Below are 18,219 nucleotides of genomic sequence, written 5' to 3'. Positions count from 1 at the left end.
CCACCAGCGCCTTACAGAGCGCAGATAAGACTTAGCTAGGCAGAGAGAGAGTGAGAGAGAGTGAGAGTGAGAGAGAGAGAGAGAGAGAGAGAGAGAGAGAGAGAGAGAGAGAGAGAGAGAGAGAGAGAGAGAGAGAGAGAGAGAGAGAGAGAGAGAGAGAGAGAGAGAGAGAGAGAGAGAGAGAGAGAGAGAGAGAGATTATTCCATCATGCCCAAAGATGAGAGAGTGGTTTGGCTACTGCTCGACCTAGCCCAGAGAAAGAAAAAAGAGTGAGAGATGGAGAGAACGAGAGAGGGAGAGATGGAGGGAGGGAGTGGAGAGAGAGAGAGAGAGGGAGAGAGAGAGAGAGAGAGAGAGAGAGAGAGAGAGAGAGAGAGAGAGAGAGAGAGAGAGAGAGAGAGAGAGAGAGAGAGAGAGAGAGAGAGAGAGAGAGAGAGAGAGAGAGAGAGAGAGAGAGAGAGAGAGAGAGAGAGAGAGAGAGAGAGAGAGAGAGATGTGACACTTTTCCTTCAGGCCACATTCACTCAAATGTCCTTACGGATTTAGGAGTCCATTTTGTCATGCTAACTCTTTTAGCTCTCACTCAGGTTGCATGTTGGCTGGGGCTAGTTCCTTTCAGAGCACTTCCAAAGCATTCTGTGTTAAACCACAAAGTCACCACATGCACACACACACACAAACAAACCACAGAGGGAGATGACTGATCAAGAAAAATCACACACTGGAAATGGCAAATCACCTCAGCGGATAGAAGTGACAGCTTTCACACACCCATGACCAATTTTGGCGACATACAAACACATACTCTCAAACAGCAATACACACACCAACACAAACTCACAACATACAGCAGTAAGTGTGGCCAAACATTAATTGCTTTGAAGTAACCAACAGAAATAGCACTGCCATAAATATCCCAAACTCTCCTAATTCTCATCTCTCAACCACACACTACAACAAACTCCCTTTGTCTCAATAGCACTGATACTTCAAAGGCTATCGCTAATCATTCAGCCCCTTAACTCCATTTATTTGTTTTTATCAAATCAGGAGACTGAATAAAGAATCTGCCTCTTTAACGAGCGCTATTCAATTGTGTGTTTCAATCAAGACCGAGGATACAGAATTTCAGCACTTAACTCAATTTCCCCACCCGGCTAATACAGCTCCTAGTAACAAACCCCCTCTGTGTGTGTGAGTGAGCATAATTAACACACCACTCTGAGCCAATGAGGAGCCATCAAAACACAGAAATAGAGCGAGAGAAAGAGAAAGAGAGAGGTAGTAGAGAGAGAGAGGTAGAGCGGTAGAGAAAGAGAGGTAGAGAGAGAGAAAGAGAAAGAGAGAGAGAGAGAGTGAGAGAGAGATTCAACTATTGTATAAATGACGCTGTAAATGCCCTCTCTACTTGCTGTGGAGCATGAAGCCATCGTCATGGTACTGGGGTCGTGGGCTGGTTAGCGCTAGTCAGTGTTGTGTACCTTAATCTCCTGCGACAGAGGACCCTCTCCTTCAGGCCCACCGTGACCCCCCAGAACAGGCCGGGGAAAGGCAGGGTCACCCCAAATACATACCAACTCCCCTCCCTAACCCCACTGACTCCCCCATCCCATCTCAGCCACCCCATCCTCCCCGCTCCTCGGATGTCTTAATATGGTCATGTAATATAGTCATTAATCAGACATTCTTCCATAGAGACATCAATAATATTCACATTTCTTCAATACGTGTGGCCCATGTGGGAACCAATCCCCCCCCCAAAAAAAAAAAAAATCATCATTAATGTACTTTTATTGTAAAGGTAGGACCCCAGCCTGTGTACACATACTGTCCTATGGGTGAGAGGTTGGAGCGAAGTTGCGACAGTAGAAAATCCCCTCAGTGCATGCCAGCTACCAACAGTATAATAGAGACTGAGAATAGTTTTAATCTATTTTCTATTTTGACTGACAAATAGGTTATTAAAATCTTAATGGAATTCCCCCATGCAGCCATGTCGGCTGTTCGCTCCACCCTCAGTGCATGCCAGCTACCGACAGTATAATAGAGACTGAGAATAGTTTTTATCTATTTTCTATTTTGACTGACAAATAGGTGATTAAAATCTTAATGGAATTCCCCCATGCAGCCATGTCGGCTGTTCGCTCCATAAATTCAGTTACATTTTCTGTCTCTCCCTTGCTCTCTGTCTCTCTCTGTCTCAACCCCCCTCCCTCCCTCCCTCCTCCCCTCCCTATTTAGCTCATGTAATCATCTTGCTCACTAAGTTCCCAGCTGCAGGCCATGCTGCCTACAACAATCACATCAAACTCATCTGCCTCCAACTGGAGCAGCATTGTGGCCCAGCTCTTTGAAAGTATGCTGCTCTAAAAGGCATCCATGCACACATACAAACACAGAGATAGGGAAAGAAAACAGAGTGCACACACAGAGAGAAAACAGTGCACACTCCAGAAGGAAAAACACAACCCACACAAACACACACCCAGAGTAAAGCAAATACACACATAGTGTAACAATGTAACTTTCAAAATACAGAAATATGGCCCATATGATGCATTTTGCTTCATATGTTGCAAAATGCATCATACGACCCGGATTTCTGTATTTTGAAAGTTACATATCTTTAAAACTTGATTGCTGACATGCAAAACATTTTGGGACTATATCAACAATGGACTAATGAAACAAATACCAAAAGATAGTTTGTGGGTGGAGTTTTCCTTTAAGGTTTATGATAGGGTTAAAAACTCCCCTAGTGGACGGTACTGAAATTGTATGCATGCAAAAGGCATCTCCCGACATCATGGGGACCTGAACAAACATCTAATACTGCAGTGGATCTGGTGTGACCTGGCTGAGAATGCACAACTACACTGACAACCAACAACTAACAATGAGTATGTTTACCTGCACAAAAAATTTCGATATTAAACTGATTATGGCAGAAGGCCGAGTATGGCATTAGTCATGTAAACACCTTACACTGCTTATCTTAATCGGTATAAGGTCATAATCGAAGTAAGCATACGTCGATTAAAACATCTGGTTTTCTGAGAAATCCTTTGAATTATTAAGACATGTAAACAGCTTAATCGGCATTCAAGCGATGTATTTGATTTGATCTGTGCCAGCACCGGTAGCGCAATCCTCCCTCTTATGCGCGAGTGAAGTGAGTTTGTAAAAACTGTAAGTATGCATCGTAGAAAATAATTTTCACATACAAATTTATAAATGTCCAAACTCAGAATCAAATAGGCTTCACAAAAATAACCTGGTCGCTGTGGTAGAACGTTTATTTTGATTGGTGATTTTCTGCATCTATTTAAGTCCCATCAGGTAGCCTGATTTCAGATGTGTCCATGTAAATAGGATTAGTAGGGAAATCATTCTTCTTGCAAAGCATGTAAACGTTTTAAACAAACTATTATATTAATCTGACTATCCACAATAATCGTATTATCGTCTGCATGTATCTGTACTCAATAAGAGTGGGTCACATTTAGTTTACGAGAGGCGGGTTGTGATGTGTTTAAATCCAATACATTGTGTGAGACACAAATCGAAGAGCTAATGTCACAGTTGTTTGAATAGTGCCTGGAGGGACGCTCCCCTTGAGTCTGTGTCTGAGCTAAACACAGCTAGGCAGAGCTAATCCATTTGGTTGATTCAGAGATTCCATTGATGTGGGCCAAACTGATTAAAAGCAGAAATCAGGATTAAACACTCTTTAATTAATTACTTATTGAGTGCCGCTCACCACCAAAAACCCAATGAAAATCCCAAGTGAACTTTTCCGAGGCAGAATTGGTCACAGTTCGATGCGTTTTAACTGCACAACTTATGCCACACACACACACAAAATACACAAACATACAGTCACACACACGGTCCCATTTTTCAGAGGCGGAATTGGTCACAGCTCGATGCATTTTTACTGAAGAACTTACGCACATACACACACACACAAAATACACAAACACACAGTCACACGTAGTCATACATTTTTTTGTCTGAAATAGCCTTTCTCTATTTCAGATCTCACACCAAATAGACAAAGGCACATTCACAGCAGAACTCATTCATATAACCACATTTAGCAAACACAAACCTACTCTCCTTCTTCCCTCCATCCCTCCCTCCCTCTGTCCTTGTTCTTCTCTAGCCCCGGTGCTAGGGCATGTGAAGCGGAGGCTGTGTTATCTACCTACTGTATGTGTATACATGCTGCAGTGCAGTTCTGCCTTGCCTTCTTGCTTTTCCAGCTGCAAGCCTCTAGCTAGCTACCATGCTACTGAACAAGAGGCAATTAACAGCTATGTGAACCCATGCTCGGCTGGAGAAATGGCCCCTTTCTCTCCCGGCTATACATTAGCATCTGGGTTTTTTTTTTAAGAACAGGAGAGGTGGGAGGGATGGGCATGGGAGGGCACCATGAATCTGCAAGTGCTGCAAAATTGGATTTTCTTCCTTTTCTTAAAATAAAGTTTGAATGTAACTTCTCTCATCTCTCTCTCTCTCTCTCTCTCTCTCTCTCTCTCTCTCTCTCTCTCTCTCTCTCTCTCTCTCTCTCTCACACACACACAAACACAAACACTATCTCTTTACCTCCCTCCCTCCCTCCCTTCCTCTCTCTCTCTCTCTCTCTCTCACACACACACAAACACTATCTCTTTACCTCCCTTCCTCCCTCCCTCTCTCTCTCTCTCTCACACACACACACACAAACACTATCTCTTTCTCTCTCTCTCTCTCTCTCTCTCTCTCTCTCTCTCTCTCTCTCTCTCTCTCTCTCTCTCTCTCTCTCTCTCTCTCTCTCTCTCTCTCTCTCTCTCTCTCTCTCTCTCTCTCTCTCTCTCTCTCTCTCTCTCTCTCTCTCTCTCTCTCTCTCTCTCTCTCTCTCTCTCTCTCTCTCTCTCTCTCTCTCTCTCTCTCTCTCTCTCTCTCTCTCTCTCTCTCTCTCTCTCTCGCGCCCGCCCTCTAATCTAATCGGCTTGTAGGCCTGATTGAGTGTGCTAGTGTTTGAGAGGAGAAATGGTGTGAGTGTGTCAATTTGAACTTTGAACTGAGAGAGTTTGTGTGCGATAGAGAGAGGGATAGATAGAGGGGGCTTTGTTGACAGTGTCTGGTACTCTCTCTCTGTGTGTGTGTGTGTGTGTGTGTGTGTGTGTGTGTGTGTGTGTGTGTGTGTGTGTGTGTGTGTGTGTGTGTGTGTGTGTGTGTGTGTGTGTGTGTGATCAGGTCCTTTACAGTTCATTTTAATGTAACAGCGTGTCAGAGGTGAGACGTTCAAAGCCTAGCCTGCTGTTAGAGAACACAAACCATGTGTCTGTGACCCTGGCATAACATATTAAACTGTGTCTGTTTACCTAACACTCCCTTTGCATGTGTAGATGTCTGAAGGGTAGCTCAACACTAAAACTATATTTACTAGCACCCCCTACAGGCTACTGACATGGCTAGCTTGCATAAAAATGTGTTCGATTTGCAAACTTAGAGCACTCTATTTACTAAGCTGACTGAGAAACAGTTCCTATTGGTTCAACTTATAAATGCTAGCTCTCCTTTCCTTCTCTTCCATCCTCTCCTCCTCTCCAGTCAGTCAGAAAGAGGGCCCTCCCCTGGTCTGACAGCTCACAGATGGCAGTGGCAGAGCCACCCAGATGGTGTTGTCCTCACCACCCCCCGTCAGCACACCACAGATGGTTCAGTCCAACACCCATCCTTTAAAACCAGGGGGCTGTCAAAGCATCACAAAGTATGAAGACACCCTAGTAGCAAGACACCCTAGCCATGACCGCACAAGAACTGGAAACCAAAAATCTGTCATCTTTGCCTAGGACAGCAATACCTAAGTGTGATTGGCTATCAATCAGCAGTGAGTGCACACAATAAAAACAGAACAGTAAACGTGCTTATATATGTGTTACTATGAGGCACTTACAGATGATGTAGTAGTCTTTCCCTCTGAAGAACTCCAGGCCCCACAGGTTGGGGCTGAACTCCTGAAACTTGAGGGTGAACTTGACATCCTGGTCAGGCTTGTCACAGTTGAGCAGTGGTGTGTCAGCCTTGGTGATGGTGCAGCTCTCCAGCTGCTCCCTGGGAACCATGTGGATCTTGTAATACTCCACCCCATCACGCACCCCTCCGTCCACCCGCGGGCACACTATGTCCAACTTATCCCCGATCTGAGGGTACAACACCAGGCCCTGCCCTGGCACGAATCTGGAGAGAAAGAAATGGGAGAGGGAAGGAGAGGGGTGAAGAGAGGGAGAGAGGGAGACAGGAGGAAAGAGGGAAAGCAGGTTAGATACGGTCAACAATTGACCTCTCATTCTAATTCATTAGGTATTCAGTATTTGTGCACATTAATTAATGTTCCCTTTCCAAAAAAGGAAAAATCAGTTTAATTATTGATGAGTTAATTACTAATTAGCTTCATCAATCCAAGCGATGATGAAAGATAATGACAGGGTATAGCAGTTGTTTCGGCAGAAGTGACCCCAATATTTCAGGACAAAGTCAAAGAAGTGTTTAACACCAATCTGGCCACGATGGAGGGAACGGGTAATTACACAGACAAAGGACGAGGAGACAGAGATAAGGCTCCTACACACTATCAGGGAGATGTTGGCGATACCGAACGTCCCCATGTACAAATTAGGAAAATCTTGCTTAAATAAGACAAGATGTTCTATGATAATGTTCTACAACTTTTCACACAAACATTCACACCACGCACATACTATGCCTAGGGGCCTGTTCCCAGGCCTACTTTTAGTGGTGTAGTTTCATTCCCCTACCCTCTGAGGTAAATTCCCCCTAAATGCAAAACATGAAAGTGTAGAAGCTTAGTGGAGAGCCCCTGCAGCATTCCCTGCCAGCCTTTCCTCTCCTGTTCTCTCTGCACACAGTCAGAGGTGCTTCATGGTGTTAACTAATCTGCCCCGTGCTTGAATGAGAAAGGAAATGTTTTCCAATGTTATCCTTGAAGCACAACAGGTTCTATCCAAAATACTGGGGTGGTATGAGAGCGGTATAGCAAAGATAAAAATATAGTTGAATGTGAATAGCTATAACGATGTACAGAATAGGCTTAAATGCTGAGGATGACTTGTTTTTTTATCTGAGTACTATTGTATTTGTAATCTTATCCATTGGCTTGGGTCTATCTGACACAGTGTTGTGTTAACCTCTGGAGGGGGGTCACAATACTTTCACCCTACTGTTGGGTCTATATGGGTTCTATATGGGGAGCTAGAGAGGGACACACACAGTCCTCAGGGGTCGCTTTTGCTTTCATTTCTCTCTCTCCCGCCCTCTCCATCTCTCTCCCTCCCTCCTCAGCTCCTTGGGTTGTGTGCTGGAGTGTGCTGGCAGAGGGCCCAGTCTCTTCAGTCACCTCTGACCCCTCAGAGAGTGCATGAGGAGCTGAGACTAGGCCATCAAGGGTGATTATAAAACTTGATTATAATGCCTAAATATAAAGCCTAAAATACAGCACTTCTCTCTTCATGGAGGGGAACACACACATATACACACACACACACATTTTCCCTGACAACAAAAGCATGAGCAAACTTGAGGAACTTGTACACAGGGGAATGGTGGCAGCCATTGTACTCAGAGTATATTCTAATTAACAGATCGTTATAAGTAATACTAACAGTGAAACCTGCAGAGCAATCCTTATTTTCAGGCTAACTATACAACTCTTTCTGAAACACACACACACACAATCATATACAGATGTATGATCTTAATTTGAGCCAGTTTGATACAGCAGGAAAATAATCCTGCAGCAACACGAAATGTGAATTATTATGTGGATTATAAGTAATGAACATTTCTGTAGGGAAAATCAAGTGTAAGTGGAAATTGCTAACTATAGAATACTTTTTAAACTTCAAATAAACTAAAAGTTTAACATTTCCTGCATTGCAGGAAGTTCTCCTGCAACAGAGTGATCAAATTAAGATCCTACATCTGTAATATCAATTTTTCTCTATCTCTGTCTCTCACACACACAAACACCCCATGTGCACAGTTGCATGCACACACAGCCAGTGTGCTTATCTAGGGCGAGTGAGTGTTGTGTGTCCCTTGGGGCGCTGCTCAGCGGTGAGAGCCCAGAGAGAGACAGAGCTGATGGGAGACTAAATGTATGGATGTAGCTAGTCTAGTACCATCTGCCCTATCATCATAATCTTACAGAGGAGGGGTTAAGACAGAGAGAAAGAGAGAGAATGAGCTAGGGAGAGAGTGAATGAGAGAGGCCTACAGTGGCTTCAGGGCTGAGGAATGGAAAATGGAGATGTGATTGTAGAGCTGAGAGATATATGGAACAATTATTGTGTGTGTGTGTGTGTGTGTGTGTGTGTGTGTGTGTGTGTGTGTGTGTGTGTGTGTGTGTGTGTGTGTGTGTGTGTGTGTGTGTGTGTGTGTGTGTGTGTGTGTGTGAGTTGACGGGCCAGGGAAGTAAGTGTTGAGGTGTTTATCTCCATGGCTGATCTAGCATGGCTAAAGACTGTGGCTGGTGCGGAGGGCGTCATGAGCATAATGAAAACACTACTGCACAAAGAGCTGGACATCAGATCACTATCTCTCGCTCTCCCTCTACATCCTTATCTCCTTGCTCAGTTTGTCCCTTGTTTGGATAGTCAGGATTGAGCAAACAGTCGCTGCCTACCATTGTTTTTGTGTGTATGACTGTGTGACTGTATGACTGTGTATTTGCGTACGAGCCGTTTAAGAGAAGAGGGTGAGACTTCTCTTCCCACTCTCTGTCCACTCCCTTCATACACACAAGGAAACGTGCACGCTGACACACATTCAAACACACACACATACCAACGCACACACACATTCACACACACAAAGACGTAGTCATTGTATAGATTTCATTAGAACCTCTACCTGACAATACTATCAGAGTCAGCGTCATACAGCATTCTCCATGGAACCACTTAACTTCCCTTTAATACTAGTGGTTTGACTGCATGAAAGCTATCTCACAGGGAGTTGTACCTTCAGGAGATTAAACATGAACACCTCCACACTCACTCACACAGAGAAAGACAAACACACACTCACACAAACGTCTTCTGTCATACACCTGATCAAATACACACACACACACAGTAGGCTACACGACCTCATCCTTTTCCTTCTCAGAATGTTGATTCAAAATGGAGATCTGCCTTCGCCAGGGGCAGAAAGACACAGAGAGAGAAAGGATTGTCTTACTCTGAGGCAGTTACATTTAAAAAGGGAGGGGGGAGGCAAAATAGAGAAAATTTGAAAAGGAAAAACAGAGAAATTGTCAGGTTATACACTTGTTCTTTTGCATCCCTCCATCCCTCCCTCCCTGGGGTGTCCAGTGCGGAGGTAGCTGCTTGTAACACACACCCGTCCCCCTGTCCCTCCCACTGGCAGACATTAGAACAAAACACCAGGTAGGCAAGGTCACCTAGACGGGTGAGCAGACAGAACCAGACATTACAGCTCTGACTGCCCTGCACCTCAACACAGTCATGACAGCTACCGCTCAACAGCTGCATCTCTCACACCCCGGGTACAGACCAACGGGAGAGAAAGCGAGTGGATGGAGGGCGAATAGTGTGATGGAGAGAAGGGGAAAAAACGGTAGGAGGGGGTAAACAAATAAAAGCCCACCCTAGCTTCTCGTGTTAGTAAATGGCTTTAACCCCCGCTTTAAGGCACACTTGCCCCTTCACCTCTCCTCCCCTTCTACCTTTTGTCCCTGTGAGTGACTGAGGTTCCGTGGGTCATAAATATTTCCAGGGCTGTGCTTTATGTGAAAGGGCCAAGCAGAGTGCTGTACGAGGACCGCTATACAGTGTTCATCCCTCGGCTGTACTGCTGTTAACAAGCCCACCATGGGCCTCCACACACACTCTAAAAAATTAGGGGTTCAACAAGGGTTCTTCTAATATCCTCAAAGTTCTTTAAAGAACCTTAGGGTTCTTGGCACTGAAGATTGCCCCCGAAAGTTTATTCTAAGAACCCCATATGAGGTGGGGTTCATCGAGGAACCTCCTTAGTTGGTGGGGGTTCTTGTAGGAACCTAACTGCCCAACTGAAACATTTCGATTTTAATTTGAAAGGACAGCAGGTGCAGGCACTTAACTGAAAAATGTAAAGATCTCCTCAATTTAAAGTAAGGTTTGTCTCTTGTATGATCTAAATGTATATTGTTTTATGATGATACCATCTAGCTTTTCATATTTGTGCAAATCTTTCTAAAACAGAAAATCGACACAATTCAATGGGTATCAATCAACAAAGAGGTAAGAATATGTATGCTATAAGAATATGTTGAAGGCTAGCTGTATTAGGTGCAGATGACTGAACTGCTCACTTTTGTGTCTGTGTCTGCAGGTATACAGACGAGGAGGCATACAACGGTATGTCAATTGGTATTGGTATGTTATGCAGATAACATGTGCCATCCTCCTCCCTTAACTCTTCAATGAAAATCCCATAGGCCTCTACATTATGGACAAGGTATGTGTATGAAAACCATTATCAAAACATTTTTTTCATTCACATTTACCACAAAAATACTGTTGTCTGCATGTTTTGTTAATCATCTATATAATTACTATTTTTTTGATTCACAGACTTCACCCTCCCTACACCTCTGAATATAACAGGAAACCTGTTTGATCACCATGCAATGCAAAATAATTCTGGCTATGGATACGGAGAACATCAACACATTAACATCAGCATTCCAGAGGATATACACATTGGACGGGGCTCTGCTGGGAGTTTACCTGATATTCGGATTGTTTTGTGTGTGTGTGTGTGTGTGTGTGTGGGGGGGGGGGTTAATTGAGGATATATTAAAAGGGGTTCTTCGAAGAACTTATAGGGGTTCCCCCACAGTTTCAATTTGAAGAACCCCCAAAGGATACTCCAGGAACCTTTAATTTTTTGAGTGCACATTATGACCTATTATAATCACAGAGGCTGGGCCATAGAGAAAGGTATGGGATGGAGAGGTGAGGGGGACAGGAGAGTGTGTGAGTGTGCATATGTGAGAGTGTGTGTGTGTCCATATGTGAGGGTGTGTGTGTGTGTGTGTGTGTGTGTGCATGCACACAAAGTACAAAGTTAAGTCCAACCCAGTGTGCATGTAGTATAGTATGTGTGTTTGTGCATGCATATGTGTCAGTGTGCAAACGTGCATATGTGCGTATATGTCCGCGGGCCTAGCCGTGACATACAGGGTCCAGAGAATGGGCACAACAGCACCCACCTCAGGAAAAACAGAAGAAAAGTGATCACAACCCCTCCTACACCTCTCTAATCTACTATGTTTGTTCTTGAATTACAAATGATTCTCTCCAAATCCACTGGTGGTGGTGGGCTTGCTGCAGCCTGGAGAAAAGTTACAATGTGGGTAAAAGCAAAAGTAAAAGTGTTGCCTCAGTCGGCCAAGCAGCTCTCCTATAAACCTACTGTCACTCCAATTGGTGCTGAGGTGAGAATAGCCACAGGTGCCTGCTCTTACTACAGCTCTCTCTCTCTCACTCACTCACTCACTCCATGGATACGTGACAAAAACCCAAGAGCCGGAGCACAGGTGGGTGAGACACGAAAGGGGCTTGACAGTAAATCAACGAGCTGACATCTGTTTTCCTCATATATCTTCTCCCCCTTTTCTCTCGCTTTTAACTTTGGTGTCTTTTTTAGGGGGTGCAGTGGGAGGGTGGGGGTGAGGTTTCGGGCCAGGGAGGGGAGGGAGGTGTTTCTGTTTCCTGGGGGTTATGACCATCCCATCTGCTGCCAGTAAAAACCTGTATGATATATCTCTAATTTCTGTCTTTCTTTCTCTCTCTCTCTCTCTCTCTCTAAATCCCACATTTCTTCTCTCTCTCTCTATCTATCTTTCTTAAACCCTGGCTCGCTATTTGTGTGGCCTGCCAAGAAAAAGATACTGCCATAATGACAGCCAAGACACAATCATGTCCCAATAGCCTCTGCTCCTCTACCCCAGAGTTCTAAGAAAACACTGAAAAGAAGGAGGATAACAAAGGAGAGGAATATAGAGCGATGGCAGACAACACAGGGGGAAGGAGGAAGGGATACAGCAGTGTTTGACTTTCAATCATCAGCCCAATATGGATATTCATTAGTCTAGGGGACAATGAGACAAGACAAGGGATAGCAGGAGTTAATCCACCCACGCTGTAACCTCTTCGCCCTCCGTCGGCCGAGGGGACAGGGGTCTTTATCCTTCCTCAGTCGACTGTCACTCTATCGGGGGGATAGAGGGGCTCTCTCCCTCTATGTCTATCTCTGCCTTCGGCCCTAACTTTCATCCTCTAATCCAGGCCTATGGGGCCCTCCTCAGCCCAGCCATAATTACCCCACGGCCCCTACAATTGTATATATAAAAAAATAAAAAAATAAAGATGTTGATTCAACATACAATTATAAGGCAACCAGCTGCAATAGGATCTTGAGTTTGCTCAACACAATTTTCACACAAACTTTTTGTTAAGCATCCTCCAATCCTATTGCAGCTGGGTGCCTTACAATTGTACGTTGAATCAATATATATATATATATTTTTTGCAGTGTAGGGGCCCACGCTTCACTCAATCTCTCTTTACCTCTCTTCCTCTCTATCGCTTTCCCTTTCCCTCCCTGAATGCGATCTTAATCATCAACTTTTCTTCTGGGCGTTGTCATGGGAGACCTGTCTATTGAACCCTACCTCTCAGTACGCTGTGTTAACACAGGATGACTCCACTCTTCCCCCACAATCCCTCTCTTTCTCTACTCCCCTTTTCCTTCTCTCTCCATTTTCTCTCTCCAATCCAATCCCAGCCCTAACCCGACCCACCCTTCCCCGCTAGACAGAGAGCTACATTAAAACAAGGGGATTTTTTTTTTCTTTCCTTTGAGAGAGATCGAGGGGGGATAGACAAAATTAGTGGGGACTCCCTGGGTAGATCGTGATGGGGGTAAAATGGTGGAGGGGGGGATGGGGTGGGGAAGAAGGAGGGCAGCATTACAACGTTCAGCCTGCCCTCGTCACTCATTCATGACGGATCTACATCTCTATGCCCCCCCCCCCAATTCACAAAAGGACTGTCCCTGCCTGCCTGCTACAAAGGCCCGGGGTTCTATGTAATCTCTTAATGAACTGCACTGGAGAAGAGGGACTGTTCCCTCACATAAACCGTGTAAAGCAGGCCTCCCTTTTGTTTCTTGCACCCAACTACAAAATGGATTACTAGAGGAAGGAGGCAGGGGGGTGTAGGGGAGCTAGTCTTTCTGGGGAGGCTCAGGCATCAGTAGTAAAGTAGTAAACAACAATGAGGTTTAAATCGACACACTGAGGGCCCTATGGTGTGAGTTTTCTCCTCCACATGTGCGGGACAAACACACACACACACACACAGAGAGAGAGAGAGAGAGAGAGAGAGAGAGAGAGAGAGAGAGAGAGAGAGAGAGAGAGAGAGAGAGAGAGAGAGAGAGAGAGAGAGAGAGAGAGAGAGAGAGAGAGAGAGAGAGAGAGAGAGAGAGAGAGAGAGAGAGAGAGAGAGAGAGAGAGAGAGAGAGAGAGAGAGAGAGAGATACAACCCATATTTATGTTTATTTATTTTCCCATTTGTACTTTAACTATTTGCACATTGTTACAACACTGTATATATACATAATATGACATTTGAAATGTCTTTATTCTTTTGAAACTTCTGAGTGTAATGTTTACTGTTAATATGTATTGTTTATTTCACTTTTGTTTACTATCTACTTCACTTGCTTTGGCAATGTTAACACACGTTTCCCATGCCAATAAAGCCCTTAAATTGAAATTGAGAGAGAGAGAGAGAGAGAGAGAGAGAGAGAGAGAGAGAGAGAGAGAGAGAGAGAGAGAGAGAGAGAGAGAGAGAGAGAGAGAGAGAGAGAGAGAGAGAGAGAGAGAGAGAGAGAGAGAGAGAGAGAGAGAGAGAGAGAGAGAGAGAGAGAGAGAGAGAGAGAGAGAGAGAGAGAGAGTCTCAGCCTACACACAAAGCCATTGGACTGGCCTGAAGGCAAGGCAAAGCATTCACATTTTAACATCCACCCTCCCTGAATGCTAAAGATGAAAACTACTCAAACTACTGGGGAGAGAGGCTCTGTTCAACTTATTGGACATGAGAATCAAAGATGCTTACGCTTTATTGAGAAAGGCATATCATTGAATAAAATAAAATAAAATACTTTTTTTAATGATAATAAAGTAAAATGGTTTATGGAACCGTTATCTTTCATGACAATCTTATAGCACATTTATAAACTTCAATAGAGAGAAAATGAGATTAGGCATTCAAAATACATTTGAGGCTGTATTTCAAGGCCCACTCCACAGTTTTATCCCATAGGACTAGGTAGGCCTATTCCAATTATGTCAAATGTATTTAACTTTGTAATTCTTGCTGCAGAATATAGCAAAGGTGAATTAGGCTACTGAGGGTCAAAAGGTTAGTATATGACCAGAGAATAGTATATGACCAGAGAATAACGTCCCCTGACCTGATCATTAGCTTTGAACACGTCACCCACACAGAAGGTAAAGAATGTGCGAACACGCTAATTCCAACGCTAGAACACACGCTAATTCCGTGGAATGCTCGCTGTCTTTGTGGGCCTAGTAAAGGCCTATACTTGCTTCGAGGGTGGACACTTTTTGGGGCTATTTTCAAAAGGAAGAGTGACATGCCACGTTAAATGACACACAGCAATTTGAAAGGCATGCATTTGCTGCTATAAATGAAGAATGTTCCCTTTACAGAAAATAAAATATAGGTTATATAGGCCTATATATTTATGTATAGTGGAGGTCTAGGCCTACAAAAAAAAAATATATAGATTAGAATAGGCTTTGAAAGGCGTATAGGCTAGGCATAGGCCAATAATTAATTAATTAAGCTATTGTATTATCATTATTTGATGATTTTAACAATTGATAATATATTTTATTGATGTTGTTTTTACCCTCAATAGACAACAATGTGCCACGACGGAGGTTAAAAGTTGGCCTCAATAAATTCACACTATGCCCGGAGTGGTGTGTGACCAATTTTGACTTTGCGGCTGGCCCATCTAGCGGAAACCGCGTTTAGCTCTGCCTCCAGGACAAGATTCATCCCAATAAACGTCAACCAGCAAACGCTTAATGTAATGCAGGTGTCATTGCGACTTGTTGTAGCCTATTCGCATCAATCGTCTCGCATCCGTGCTACAGACCCACTCAACTCCAAACGGTGATCTAAGAGCATAACCACTGCGAGTGCGCCTCATACCTCTGTGCATCCTTTTATCTCCGTATATCTATCTCACACACTCGAACCTGGTGTAATGATTTTAAAACATGTACAGTAAATATTGTATAAAATTGAGAGAGATATATATATATACGTATTTGGTAGTGATTATAGGCGATTCAATGACAACGACTTCTGCCAACCCTCCTTCATGATCCTCATCATTCCTGCCGAGTGCAAACGGTTGTTGCCGCCACCATTCCACCGCCAGAAAAGCCTACAGGCAAAAGCCAGACACCAATCTATGCATGTGGAGCAACTCTTCGGTAGGATCAATGCTCAAGGTAAAAGCCGAAATCCTCTTATAAATTCCGACGATAAATAGTACAGCAATAAGGCCAACTACACCACCAGAACGCACAGAGGTGAATGCTTAACGACAATCTGATGAAGGGGAGAGCGCGCATTCATAAAAAATGTGATTATCAATCATGAAGAAATAGTAACAATGGACACCTGTTAGACTATCTATCGTAACGTTCCCGATACCACTTGTTTTATATTTATGTATCTATGCCTGTTTAGGAGGGATAGTTAGGGTATATATGCAAGATCCTTGTTGAATTGAAGCCAAAAGTTAAATTATTAAGCGAGTTCGTGTTTCGCCGTGACGAAATGGGCACAAAGAGGAGAGCCCACCCATTGGGGTTTGACCCCTTGAAATTCCTCGTCTGAGGTTGCAATGTTTAATGAATAATTCAACTCTGGGGGCTATTTTCTGTCCGGTTAAATTCCATTTTCATGGGGCTGACTAGTGTTAGTGATGGTTGCAAATGAGACCACAAGTTAAAAGAGGATATAGGTCTACTGCCCTTAACGTTTTCAGTTCAATAGTAGTGACTACACTATCATTATTCATCCCATATTATGCAATTTTTACTGTAAGTAGATACTAAAACCAAGTATTAATTTGGACTGGGACCCTACTGTAAATTCTAAAGTTGGATAGGCCTACCAAACAAAAAAATGTGGCCATAGAACAACTACATCGAATAGGCCCACAGCGCACTAAAACTAATGTCAACAAATATGATACAACTTTCTGTAAATAATTGACAATTACAAATAGGCCTATGTGAACATTTATCATATAGCCAAATAATATTCGCTTAAAAGGCCATGGATGTATTTAATAGGCTATCCAAAGTGAATTTATAATGTCATTTATTCCAATTAGTGCGGAATATGAAAAATGAAGATGAAAAAATGAAAAGGGTTTCTCATATGCCTCCATTTGAATTCTAATTATTGACATTTTACGATTTTCCATAATTTGGTGAAGTAGGCCTGACTATTATTGACCAAGAAGAAGTGGGGCATAATATTAATTCCAAAGTCAGTTTGGCTCAAAATGCTATAACCACATCTTGTTGAAAAGCAGTCGTTCTCCCTGGTGTGCACAATTTACCATTATGCCATCTACAGTAGACACACGAAAACTAAGAAACTTAAAAATACCTAGCATTCATCATCTCCCTATCAACAGAGGTTTTGCATCGCCTATATGTCTAAGTTACCACCATCACCCCGTGCGCGGCCGTCGGCGCAAACCGGCATCTCAACGCAAAATCACCCCATTAAAATGGATGTCAATGAGCTATTCTATCACTTTACACATTAAGGGTATTACATCTATCATGTCAGGTTGCCTATTTCTATAGAAACCTCTGTAATAAAATAACGTGACAAGCCTTATTTACAAAGGTCACCGCCAGCGCTAAATAGTGTATTTTTGGACATATTTTCCCGTGTTGAATGAGTGCGGGCGACGCATGCTTCACTTACTTGGTATTTGTTGTGTTCCAATATATGGACTCCAGAATTATCGCCCGGGACAAGTTCACCTTGCACGCAATTAACAAAACTCCAAAATAATATCTCCACATCGAGTCCCCCATTATTGCTGTCTTCGGGGAGGGTCACAATCCGTTCCGAAATGATATGTTCAAAAAAAAGACGTGAAACGCACAAGAGAATGACCGAGGCAATTAGACTCTATATCCCGATCAAATAAGCTAAAAAGGGACGAAGAAGCGAATGCGTAAACGGATCAAATGTTGAGCATCTCCAAGAAAAGACCTGGTGCGGAGTTAGTCCCTTTATAAGAGCTCCTCGGGAATACAAAACCAGAGGCGCACGGCAGTCTTTCATACAGTGAGAGTCGAGAAGAGAGCGCGTCGATATTCTCCCTCAGTGAGCAGACCTTAGCACCGGGTACATTCCTCACAACAGAAAGGCGACCTTCGTCGCCGCCGATGTCCACTTCCACAAGCGCAGACGCAAATAGCCTAATAAATCCCCCGTTTGTCGGGTTCTAGGTAAACCAGCCAAGGTACCAATCCAAAGTGCGCGAGCTTCTCTCGAATAGCAGCAGACAAGAGAGAACGGCTCGAGATATAGTATTCCCCTTTGAGCTGGTGGTGTGCAAACTGGCTGCAAATGAACTGTGGATGAGAGTAGAAAAAATAAGAAAAAACGATGATATCAAATGAACAAAAATAAAGATCAACTATGAAAATGAAAGGAAACAAATCAACTCAAATGAAAGTTATCATACTATGGGTCCCTTTCAGTTGCAAAATAATTGCTGTGGTTTGAATCCTGCAGATCCGAATGAAATGCTTGGCGAAAACGTAGGGATGCTTGAATGCTGCGCCGAGCCTGGATTGCAAGTAACTGCAAGTGACCGCGACTCGGAATATTTGGCAGAGCTTGTTCTACAGTGACTCCGCCCACGTTGATGTTCATTGGGCAGATCTCCGAAAGTCAATAGGAATACTCCTGTCAATCAAACGAAGCAGCTCCGCAACTGGTTCAACTGCAAAACAGCAGTATTAGCTAATGGTGTAGAATTGGAGTAAGCAGTCGAAT

The 18,219-nt window shown here is 43.6% G+C and overlaps 1 protein-coding gene across 1 annotated transcript in view; it reads right to left on the bottom strand.

The window, feature by feature from the left end:
- The window catches only part of efnb2a (ephrin-B2a), a 27,717-nt gene extending 9,699 nt beyond the window's left edge, over positions 1-18,018 (bottom strand). Inside the window, exons 1-2 of the mRNA XM_041865782.2 lie at positions 17,134-18,018; positions 5,946-6,229 (exon numbers count right to left, since the gene is read on the bottom strand). Of these exons, the coding sequence (XP_041721716.1) occupies positions 5,946-6,229; positions 17,134-17,246 (397 nt within the window). The 5' untranslated portion in view covers positions 17,247-18,018. The remainder of the gene's footprint in view (positions 1-5,945; positions 6,230-17,133) is intronic.
- Positions 18,019-18,219: the final 201 nt, after the last annotated feature.

The sequence above is a fragment of the Coregonus clupeaformis genome, chromosome 4 (genome assembly GCF_020615455.1).
Source record: "Coregonus clupeaformis isolate EN_2021a chromosome 4, ASM2061545v1, whole genome shotgun sequence".
NCBI classification, from domain to species: Eukaryota; Metazoa; Chordata; class Actinopteri; order Salmoniformes; family Salmonidae; genus Coregonus; species Coregonus clupeaformis.
This window is presented reverse-complemented; position numbering and strand designations above follow the sequence as displayed.